Source organism: Pipistrellus hanaki, assembly GCF_964339955.1.
Source record: "Pipistrellus hanaki genome assembly, chromosome: 5".
NCBI lineage: Eukaryota > Metazoa > Chordata > Mammalia > Chiroptera > Vespertilionidae > Pipistrellus > Pipistrellus hanaki.
Window position 1 is genome coordinate 53,777,471 of NC_140507.1, and position 12,995 is coordinate 53,790,465.

The following is a 12,995-nucleotide window of genomic DNA, read 5'->3' on the forward strand; positions in this document are numbered from 1 at the left end:
CCTTCCTTCCTTCCTTCCTTCCTTCCTTCCTTCCTTCCTTCCTTCCCTCCCTCCTTCCCTCCCTCCTTCCCTTTCCCTTCTTCCCTCCTTCCTTCTCTCCCTCCCTTTCTTCCTTCCTTTTGCTAAAACCAAGACTAAAACTTTAAATGGCACAGTATCTCCATTTTCAATGCTTTTTCTCTGGTATGCATCTGAGTTTAACTCCCCTGGTATTTAAAGTGGCATCACTCATATAGCACATTTTGAGATATTTTGGGGAGGGAAACTAAAGCCTTTAGCAGAAATTCAGCTAAAATATGAAGACTGTCAAAAGGTCTGTCCAATGAAAACCTGGGGATAAAGTGATACTTTTCTGGCTGCCAGTTGGCATTACAGCAGCAACTATGTCTGTTATACAAAGTTATTCTAATTCTACCCATGTGTGAAGTGCAGGCTCTTTAGGTAACATGAGGTTTCCAATAGTTTGCCTTGGATCTTGGACCACTCTATGTATATGTGTATATATATTTATGTGTATATATATATATATATATATATATATATATATATATATACATGTATATATGTATATATGTTTATGTGTATATATTTGACATTTGAACACTCAAAAGTGATATCACTAATTGATACAAAAGAACTCTACCTGGAAGCAGTGTTTTACCCAAATGGCCTGAAATTCTAGCTGCTGTCAAGAAAAGAATATTCCTGAAATCCAGAAATATGGAAGCATGGAATAGAATGTGGAATCTCGGAGGGAAGGCAGGGGAAGATGGGTGTGTGGGAGTTAATTATCCAAAGACCATGTTACATATATGCATAGCCCATGGACATAGATAATAGGGTGGTGAAGGCTTGGGGCAGGGGGCAAAGGCAGGCTAGAAGGGGATTAGTAGGGGAAGAAAAGGGGACACATAATATTTCCAACAAAAAGATTTTTTTTTAAAAAAATAACAGTTTCTTCATACCTTCCTTGCAGTCGTGTTTATTTTCATGCAACACAAATCCATTCCTGCACTGACACACATAGCTTCCCATTGTGTTGACACATTCATGTTGACACCCACCATTATCCTTGGAGCATTCATCCTTGTCTAGCAAAGAGATAACCCCACAGGTTAGTGAGTAGCTTTAAAAACAAAGAATATCAAAGAAGAATCATTTTGTTTCCGTTAACACTGGAAAAGGATAAACTAAACAACAGTTTACCCTGTTCCCAAAAGAGGAAAAAAAAAAAGACAAAAATTACAGAAACAAACTGATAGTGTCTTAGTTCTACCCAGTCCTTGTTTAGCGTGGTGCCTGTACCATGAATTGAGTGTCCAAGACCATTTGTGCCAGGATGAGAACTTGCAGTCCTCTTTCACTCCTGGAGTAGAAGCTTTGAGTAGGACATAGAGAAAGAGCAGATCTTTTTACAACCAATCCTGAACATTTATTGTCAATATTTAAAAATAAATGTAAAACTTTGAGTAGTTTGAACAAATGCAAGACATGGCATTAAAATAGAGAGAAATTCTTCAATATATTAACCAAGGTGTTTAGATAGAGGCTAAACAAGGCTCCAAAATTTGTGTATAATCACTTAAAATTAGTTAGTGTAACAACTATAGTTGATTTTTTTCATTAACATTGCAGTTAGGCTAAATATTGATGAATCTGGACATTTCATAATATTCGAAGACAGAAAAAGGCATCAACAGACCATCCTAAAGAAGAAAGCTAATTTGTATCTATTTTAAAAATTGACTCCAGCAACCCAGTTTATTAATAAGTAATTCCTTAAAAGGGCTTTTATTATGCTAGAAGCAAAGGTTAGAACGGGAAATATGAGCTTAGAGAAATAGCCAGCAAATGCACTACAGGAACAAAAGCCAGACTAGGGTGGCAGGAAGGCAATCCAGGGAGAGGCACCGTCAGCACCACATCATGTCCCTCAGCTCTTAGTCCACAGCTGGCTTGTCTGTCAAAGTCGACAGATTGCTCACGACACACATATATGATGACATGTCACTCAAAGTGTTATCACTCCCACACCACAGAGAACAAAAGGGACACATGAAGTCGTATCAGGACTTAGGCTGAATTCATAATTTACATTGTCAACTTATTTTTCTAAAGGGAATTTGTGAGCTTATGGTAGGTCACAAATAGTAAATACTGTATTTACACTTTTATCCAATCACTATTCCTTCTGTGAAGATGGGTTTAAGAAATATGTTTTTATTAAAGTATCTGAGAGTGATTTTTAAATATACATCTATTTTTCCTCTTTTGGAGACTGATTGCATGGCAGAGTCCACACAGCTTCTGGCATATATTCATGCATTGGTAATATAAAAATATTCCAAATAGGAGCAGGCAGTCCCAAAGTTTTAAAGAATGTGTCAGAATCAATATCTCTATTACTTATGTATATTCTACCTATTTTTAACAGTTTCTTACTTTTAATATTTACTATAGAGACTAAAGAAACACACACAAAATGCAGAATAAGAAAAGAAATGCACACAAAATGTAGAATGAGGAAAATTACCTAGCATCAAATACCAATGCGTGTAGAAATTAGAATTTAATAGAAAATGAGCCTGGTAAAATTAATTTTAGAGAAATTTATAATAATGTGGAATCCCTGCTCCCTTATTTGCATCAAGAGTGAAAATTATAGTTTGAGTTATTAATGACTAACACAAAACAGGTGGATGGTAAATCATGCTTCCTGCCACCACAGTGGCAGCTACCTACATTTTCTGTTTTAGCCAGCCAAGCAGTAAATGTTCTAAATTTATTGTTTTTATGTTCCTTTCCAGAGGGTCTTAAGATGCTTCATTCTTTCATAAGTGGATACAGAATACACTTCATGTTTGTTAAGTGGAAAGAGCCAATATAAAATTTCCTGGTGCCAGAATTTCTTACTCTGCAATAGTCACATATTTCCAATGAAAATGTTTATGTAACGATAGCTTGTTGTACTTAAAGTAAATCTGACAGAGTGATCTTTAGTTGTACTATAGGTCAACCGGACTTGAGAGTTCGTTGAAAATCTAACAACTCTAAGCAGAGTAGTTGCTAAGTGACAAGCCCTATGGTAGCAGGGATTGCCTGAATCCTCCTTTTATCTGGATCTGTTTGGATTGCCATACATCAGATATAAAACTGTTATCATTAAAAAAATGAGTGAACACAAGTTATTATTGCCAAGTTTTTAAATCCATAGTCATTTCATCATGAAAATAATTCTAACACAAAACAAATATTTCTAACATTGAAGCTTCATTCTGGTGGAAATCTTGTCACTAGGTTGTATTTCTAAGGAGGATTTTTTTTCTTCATAATTGATAGAATATAATCTGACCTGTGGTAATGATAACTAAAGTGAAATAATGTTTAAAGTAAAACCAATCAAACTAGAATAGTGGTATTTAATAGTTAATTATTCATATGTCTGTTGTGATTGAAAAATAATAATTTAAAATAATTTTTAGAGGAATGAGGAAAAGGAGGAAGAGCAGCAGGAGAAGAAAGAAAAAGATTTTATATATTCATTATTGTCTAAATATCTATTACATTTTAGTTTTCCCATGAATTGGTGTGTCCTGCCTTTGTTCCAACATCTAATGTCAACCAATATAATCAATGTTACATAAAATTAAGGATATATGCTAGAATATATGTATGGATTAATCTAAAGTTTAGCTAGCTTAAATTAAAAACTGGACTAATCAAAACAATAACTAACAGCAGCAAAAGAGTCATCATGCCCAGAAAAATAGCATATAAAACTGCCCCCACGAGTCAAATGGCCATATGAAAAGAGAAAATTTCAGTAAACATTGGAACACTTAAAATTATCCGGATATCTTACATCATTCAGATAAAAAAGGTACTTAATATTTTAAGTTGTCTATGAAGTAGTGAACATGGTGAGGTATTTAAAACACACACACATTTGTTCGATTAGAAGTAAATACACTCTTCTAATTATAGTGGATGTAATTTCAGAGTATCTATGCTGATGAGAAATAGCAGCATTATAAAATACCTAATTCCACAAGTATATTCTAGATTTCTTATGTATGAAAGGTCATTAAACCAGGGGAGAAAAGCTATTAGCAAACACAATTACGTTTTCACTTTCCCCCCCATTTCTTCTCTTAGGACACAAATTACAAATATTTTGAACAATGAAAATCCAAAGGAGAGAACCAAGAAGGGTGCAGCATTTTAAATATTCCTCAAAATATTTGTATAATAAACTTAGTCACTGAGAATTTGATCAATAATTCATTTGAAATTTTCTAGCATTTTCATACTGTAGGCACAACATTTTTACAATAGTTTTTTTTTTATTAGTGAGAGAAATAAATGTTTTATTGAGTAGAAATAAAAACATTTATTTTTTGCAGATGGAAATGAGCCTCCTTCATTGGAATGGACATATCTACTTTCCATTCTTTCATGTTAGATGAAGGACGGGTCCATTGAAGGGGCACAGCAGGTAGCATTTCCCCACAGAGGCCTGCAGAGCATCTCTGAGACTGTCAGAGGCCATCAGTCTAAGAATAATACCTACTAGATGGTACTGAAGTGGCAACCTGTGTCAAGGTCTTGCAAGATTAAAAAATAAAAATTTTCTCTTTGCAGAAGGCTTCCTTGTCTGTAGGAAAAAGAAGGGTCTATGCACCAGAACAGAAACATGTATGAGCAGTAAACTGCCAGTAAATGTTCAAATATAAAATAAACAGACCCATGCACACTGGTACACACACACTCCCATGCATGTGTACACACAGATATTACATACATAGATTTCAGCACAAAACTATTGAAGAATAATCACCTTCAGAAAAGCACTAGTAAACTATGAGCTACCACAGAGACAATTTATGCTAAGATATGCAAATATTTAAATATCATTAATAGCAAAAACTTGGAACAGAATTCAAAATCATAGGAAAGTTTTATGTTCCCATTGGAAATTAATCACACCAATATTTAAAGTTTTGTTAGAATAAAATTGGGTTGAACTTTTTCTAAAATATTGATGTCCATTCCATGACAGAAATAATGTATAGGAGGAACAATGTAAAGATATATCTGTATATGGTGAAAGATGAATAAGGTTAGGGGCATATCAATGAAAACCACTTCAATTTAGAGATAGAACAACTGCACAAATCATTTTATCTGACTCCTTTACTACAGACACAAACCTGGGAGTAAGGAAATCTGGGTTTTATTCTATTTTTCCACAAAGCAAGTCACTAGGTCCATCAGTAACAGATTACATTCCCATTAAAGTTATCCATGAGGAAGACTGTTTTTAAATGAGGTTTATTCTTAAACTACTAAATACTTTAAGATATTAAATCAGAATTCATATGTGATGATTTTTTACTTTTATGAACATAGGTATGGCAGAAAATTGATATCAATGACTGATAAGTTTTTAGTCATTCTTCCATTTCCTAGGTCTATAAAGTACTTTTAAAATAAAAGGCTATATGCAAAAATAACTAACATCTCTATATGATTATAAATATTTTCATTATACGGTACATTAAAAACCTAAAAACATTTCCTTGTCTTTTTCCTTGATGCATCACAGCAGAAAGAAACTAGAATTGATTCTAAATAGCTTTCCTCTTCTATGGAATCACCTATTCAAATATTGTTTCTTCTTTTTATTGGCTCCTTTAATAATTGTTTTTAGGAAAAAATGTGGAAAAATAGTTGAACACGGTATATTACTCATGTTTTCATAAATTCATTACCACCTCTGAAATTTTGAAAACACTGGTTATAAAAAGAAACATTTAAGACCAAGTCTTCAGCCCTAGCTGGTTTGGCTTAGTGAATAGAGCGTTGGCCTGTGGACTAAAGGGTCCCAAGTTCAATTCCAGCCAAGGACACATGCCTAGGTTGTGGGCTTGATCCCCCCCCCCCCCCCCCAAGTAGAGGGCGGGCAGGAGGCAGCCAATCAATGATTCTCTTTCATCATTGATGTTTCTGTCTCTCTATGCCTCTCTGAAATCAATAAAAATATTAAAAAGAGGTCTAAGTCTTCAAAAATATCTCTTGATTAACAGATACACTAGAGTAACATTTAATCAATTGTCTATAGTAACAAATACTACAAATTAACTATCAAATTAAAATTGTAAAATTTAACTAAAAGTACATATTAATATTAACTTGTATTAATATTTATTAACTAATCAATAAATAGATAAATTTTTAATTTTCTTAACTCTCAATGATCAAAGTATAGTAGGCAATGTTTGCAAGCCTAGAAATATTTTGGGTAGCAGGTAGGTAGAGATATGATATGTGTTTTTCTTTTAAAGTTATTTTCATATTTCAATCTAATGAAAACTGAGAAAAATTGGGAAAGAATTATAACGCACTAACTCTCCATCTTAATATAAATGTTCCTGGTATTTTGCATAGCAGCTTTCAGGGTTGTTCTCACTCATATGCTTGGCTGTATGCATAATGCACAGATACTAGTAGTTTTCTACTGCAATTTCCATTCATATTTTATCATAGATAACTATTTGTACATGGAATCATTAGTTTATTTTTATCATTAAATTAATACCTGGCTATCTATTATTATACTTGAAGCATTATTAAAACTCAAATAATAATTTCAATGTGAGTAGCACCTATCTATCAAAATGGGTAATCTTTTGTAAATTCTGATTTTGTGAGATGATCATAATTAGGACATTAAGTAACAACTCCTAATTAGTTGCCATTTCTTAATGCACCACACCAGCTCTTTACTACAACTATATTTTATCTTCCCTTTTCCTGAGCAGACATAGTCCCCAGGAACTTAAATGAGAAATAGATCTACTTACACATCCAGAACCACAGTACTTTAAATATGAATCTGACAAACTGCCAAGACTTTTCAATATATATATATATAAAAACACTGAAAGTTTATACTCAATGATAATTACCTTGGACTTTACAAAATAATAATCTAATAAAAGGGTGAAAAGTGTATCTGGTGATTTTCTATCACAAATATGTTCAGTGTAACATGTAACTAACGCCATTTGCAAAGGGTATGGCCAACTCTTATAGTTGAGACAAACCAGGAAAAAGGGTGGGTTTCCATGCTCTGTGACACTAACCAGTTTATTCTCAGCTGCTTTATCTGTCAAATGAATATAGCAGTGAGAATGCCACAGCCTTCCTGTGATTTTAGAAGTAATGTGTGTCTGCATAGAAAATTCCCAAATTGGCTTTGGGGTTCAACTTCCCTTGAACTTTATTGTTTAGTGTACTTTACTACCAACATGCCATCAAACAATGTAGGCTAAACTCTATCAAAATGAAATGTTGTCATCTCATTGACTTATAATTTTTAAATACATCACTGATAAATTCTAAAAACAGAGACGATTTCTTAAAATCATCTGCATCAGTAAATGTGATTTACAGAAAATTAACTATTATGAGCTTTAGAACTACCAAGGTACTGAGATAATTTTACAATTATATGACTACATAGAAATTGGAATAAAGACTATGTTCGCCATGTGCTGAGAACAGCATGCTTTGTATGTGTCCTCGTACGTATCTCTATTATAAGAATTAAAGTAGCATGCCTTATATTTCAATAGCACTGTCCTAAAGACATAAACAAATGACCTGTCTTTATGATTAAGAAAGCTTTCCCTGACCAAAAATGTCAGAGTATGAATTTTAAATATTCTGGTAACTTTAAATTTAATTGTGCTTTGTCACCAGTATATATAACATGCACCTTTTAAAAAAGTATTATTAAATAAAATGAATAATTTAATGTGAGAGGGATCCTGAATAATATTAATGTGATTATCAAATGTATTTATTTTACAATTTTAATTTTTAAAATGAGTAATTTGGTGGCTTTAAATAAGGTAAGAAGCCTTATTTCTAATGACTAGAAACCTAAAATTTGCAGCATCCATGATATTTTTAAAATAGTGAAGACTAAGGAAGTCTTTTTCATTGAAATAGGATATTAAAAGTCTACTTTGAATAACATAAATCTTAAATGAATACCTCAGAACAATTTTTAAAAGGCAATTAAGTCTGGGGGAAGGAAGGGAATGAGAACAAGGGAATCAAATCCATTGTATTTTGAATGTACTTTTGTGTATGACTTGAAGCTCAATGGAGCTTATGAACCATTAACTTCAATTATACTGAAAACTCTAAAGAAAACATTGCTATTGTAAATCTCATTAATTTTAAACACATGGGGACTGGAATAAATGGACTTTGAATTAACTCAATCCAAATTACCTAATATTAAAATATAATTGGAATTCAGTTGCTGTAAATTGCTTCCCCAGTCTGAAAGGCAGAACAAATTGCTATAGTAAGATTTATTACAATTTTATCTAGTTTTAAATTTTCATAATAATATTTCTATTAGGTATGAAATTGGGAAACTAAGGTAATTTTACTGATTTTCTATATATTTTCTTAAAACTTGGGGACCTTTTATCAAATTTCAGCGCTTTAAGAGATAAACTTTATTGTGAGTTCATTAAACTATTGAATTCCAAACACAGAAGTTTCAAATGCTAAATATATCTACTAATACATTATTTTAAATAAAATGATAATTTCCTTAGTACTAAATCTCTTCCTGCAATAAGTCACTTCTATGGTGATGAGGCAAAATGGGATTTTAATATCAGCTAATAAGAATACATATATAATAATAAGAGAAGTAAGTATATCGCTAAATAGTAAAAATGAAAAAATAGGTTTCTAAAATAAGACCACATATTCCAAAAACAAAGATAAATTATTTTGAAAAGGTCTGACAGTTTTTAGAAGTTTGATATTATTATCCCCATTCACTTTTAAAGAGTGAAGTCACTGTATGAAAATATTATTGTAATTTCCTATTACTATACCAGCATTTTACCCTATTTGATTAGTTTATACAATATCTAAGTGTTTGAGAGCTACATTTCAATAGGGCACCTATTATTAACATCCTGATTTTACGTAAAAAATTGTTCATCCTGTGATAAATGTTCATGCATTCTATGTACCTCCGTGTTGCTTTTATAGAAGAGGTGACATTGCTATTTAAGGCAATCCTCCTGGAAAATGTGTGATATGCACATGCAGCTTCAATACTGATACCTGAGAAGAAATGCGCTTTGAAGCCCTTCTTGGACACAGTGTTGTCAGATTTGAATTCAATCCTCATGTTGTTGAACTGGGATGTGATCACCTCAGGTACTTCAGCACCACAAAATCTGCCATGCAATTTAGACTCAGAGGAAAGGCCACTCCAGATCTCCACATAATCATATTTGCAAACCTAGTAAAAAACACACATGGTTATTATAGTCACCAGATCTGGAAGTATGAGATAACTGACATTTATTTTTTAATTTTATTTTCCAATTACAGCTGATATTCAGTATTATTTTATATTAGTTTCAGCTGCACTGCATAGTGGTGAGATAATCATATACTTTACAAAGTGGTCCTCCCAATATTTCAAGTATCTTCTGGCACCACATTTGATTATTGCAATATTATTGACTATATTTCCTATGTTGTCTTTCCTATTAAATTGGAATTGATAGGTAACAAAACAAAACAAACAATCAAACAAACAAAAAAACTCAAGGAAAGGGCCCAACTAAGAGATATAAATGTGTGCTTGTTTATACATATTTATAGCATATATCTTATATTTCTTTTTAAATTTTTAAATATTTAAGTTTTCACTAGGAACTGTGGAAAAATTTTGTCATATGCCATCTTATTTAATGCTGACAACAACTACATGAAACTTAGTCCATAATGTAACCATTAGCAATAGACATGATCCTTTCTATTATAAAGATGAGAAAACTGAGGCTCAAAAATTTTATATAACTTGCCCAAAATTATAGATTGTCTACACTGCAGTGTGGTGATTAATAATATGGAATTTGGCTTGGTCTAGAACTGCCTCCCAGAAACTTCATTCTAATCAGAACAGCACAATTAGAAAATTTCAAAGTAAGGCACTTGGTATAAAATAAAAAGATCCTTTGTCTTTCAAACTTATCAAACAAACTTATATTTCTTTTAAAAACATATTTTTATTGATTTTAGAGAGGAAGGGAAAAGGAGAGAGAGATAGAAGCATCAATGAGAGAGAATCGTTGGTCGGCTGCCTCCTGCACACCCTGGACTAGGGATCAAGCCTGCAATCTGTGCATGTGTCCTTGACCAGAATCGAACCCGGAACCCTTCAGTCTGCAGGCTGGCGCTCTATCCACTGAGCCAAACCAGACAGGGCCAAACTGAGATTTCTTTCTTTCCTTTTTTTTAAAAAAAATATATTTTATTGATTTTTTACAGAGAGGAAGGGAGAGAGATAGAGAGCTAGAAACGTCAATGAGAGAGAAACATCAATGAGAGAGAAACATCGACCAGCTGCCTTTTGCACACCCCCTACTGGGGATGTGCCCGCAACCCAGGTACATGCCCTTGACCCTAATCGAACAGGAGACCCTTCAGTCCGCAGACCGACGCTCTACCACTGAGCCAAACCGGTTTCGGCTAAACTGACATTTCTTAATTTGAGTTGCTCTGCAGCAATGTTGCAGAACTACAAACAACAACAATTCTATACAGTGGGATGGAGACAGACATTTATACTAAAAAGAGATAGAATTTATATGTAATATATAAACACCATCAAAATGGAAGAAGTTAAGTGAATGCCAGGTATTCTTAAGCAATCTTATGGCCACTAACAGATGTTTCCATAATACAATTCTAAGGTTTCAACAGGGCACCTTAAAGAACACATCTTGCATGAATGACCTTATTACAAAAATGTGTAACTAGCAAGTATAACAATGCATATGATTAAACTCTGGGGTATGATCTGTACTTTGCAATATGTCAACTCAAATTACTGGTTCTTATGGTTTTAATTAGGTGATGAATTAGCAAAATATTGCTAGAAAAAAAATGAAATAATTTTTCTATTTACTTTGTTACAGCTGCCACTTTTGTTTAGAGAGGGATCTGACACTGGATAGGAGAATGTAACTAAGGCTAAAATTGACATTGACTTTCCTTTTGGATATTCATTGAGTGAATAAAATAACTAAGTTTTAGCTAAACTCTGTATTCTATAGGTCAGGCTTTTGCTCATGCCTTTATTTTAAAAGAGGCCTGGTGCACAAAATTTGTGCATGGGGTTGGGTGTCCCTCAGCCCAGCCTACACCCTCTCCAATCTAGGACATCCCTCTCACAATCCAAGACTGCTGGCTCCCAGCTGCTCGCCTTCCTGCCTTCCTGATTGTCTCTAACCATTTCTGCCTGCCAGCCTGATCACCCCCTAACCACTCCTATGCCAGCCTGATTGATGCCTAACTACTCCCCTGTGAGCCTGATTGCCCCTAACTGCCCTCCCCTGCAGGTCTGCTCCCCACCACCCCCACCAACTTCCCTTCCTTGCAGGCCTGGTTGCCCCCAACTTCCCTCCTCTGCTGGCCTGGTCATCCCTAACTGCCCTCCCTTGCAGGCTTGGTCCCTCCCAATTGCCCTCCCCTGCTGGCCATCTTGTGGCAGCCATCTTGTGTCCACATGGGGACAGGGTCTTTGACCATATAGGAGCAGCCATCTTGTGTGTTAGAATGATGGTCAATTTGTATATTACTCTTTTATTAGATAGGATAGAGGCCTGGTGTATGGGTGGGGGCTGGCTGGTTTACCCTGAAGAGTGTCCTGGATCAGGGTGGGAGTTCCCTTGGGATGTGTGGTGGTCTGGGTGAGGGGTCTGTGGTGCTTTGTAAGCCAGCCACACCCCTGGTGACCCAAGCAGAGGCCCTGGGATCTGGGACTTATTTATGTTCTATAATTGAAATTTTGTAGCCTTGAGTGGAGGCCTAAGGCCAGCCAGAGTGTGCGGAAAGCTTGGCCTCCTCCATTGCTGGGAAAATCCTAGCCTCCTGCTTGCTCCGTGGCTGCAGCCATCTTGGTTGGGTTAATTTGCATGCTGGCTTCTGATTGGCTGGTGGGCATGGCTTGTGGGTTTAGTGGGGTGATGGTTAATTTGCATATTACTCTTTTATTAGATAGGATAGCTAAGACATCCAACTATGAAAATACACAGAATTTTATAATAGCCTTCCACATAGGGACATCATTATAAGTTTAAGAGACTGAGATATGTTACTAAGTCTGTATGGGGTTTCCATGAATAAGACCATTACCATGAGAAAAATGGATTTGGAACACAATGCTCCATTTACTTAGAGCCATTCCCACCTCCTTCTGAATATAAACTTCTAGCCTTCTTAGAAACATTTATCAATGAATGAATCAAAATGTCCTATCTACCACAACCAATAGCTTTAGGGAAAACTGAGAGAATAGAAGTCATTCAACACAAAGTTCATATCAAACCACAGTACTTGGTAGGGAGATTCCCATTTTCAAAAAGTGTCACTCATAGGAAAACACTTCTAAAAATACTACAAGCATAATTTTCATCATTCAAAGTTCCTCTAAATTTCAGATAATACTAAAGAAAAAGAAAGTTCCATATGGATAAAGTATGTTGTGAATATAAACTGTGATCTTTCCCATCATAAAATGTATACAAGATGTAAAGAAGATCTCAAAATGTCCAGTGAACCCTAAAAGTCTACAATTCTCTGAAATACATATGTGAATTACATTTCAGACTTGAATTTCCTTTAAGGAAACACAAAAATAAGCAACTTCCTTTTTAGGTTTAAAATCACACAGAAGTACCTTTCAAATAAATAATTTCACTTGTTTAAATGTGATCACCTGACAGAAAACTGTACCTTCACTACAGTAAGCTTTTGTAAAGGAAAGATCACATCAATTAAGTGCATTTTTATTGAGGTTAAATATTAATTTTGTAAATCAAAGACAATATCAACCAAATGTTTCTTTTATTAAGGGTAAAGTATTAATCTTTCCTTATTTG

General features: G+C 34.3%; 1 protein-coding gene across 2 annotated transcripts in view; it reads right to left on the reverse strand.

Moving 5' to 3' along the window:
* The window catches only part of TLL1 (tolloid like 1), a 155,120-nt gene that overhangs the window by 21,128 nt on the left and 120,997 nt on the right, over window positions 1–12,995 (reverse strand). For both annotated transcript variants that reach the window (XM_084884377.1, XM_084884378.1), the window contains 2 exons: window positions 9,163–9,343; window positions 966–1,091 (listed from right to left, as the gene is read on the reverse strand). In XM_084884377.1, the coding sequence (XP_084740503.1) occupies window positions 966–1,091; window positions 9,163–9,343 (307 nt within the window). The remainder of the gene's footprint in view (window positions 1–965; window positions 1,092–9,162; window positions 9,344–12,995) is intronic.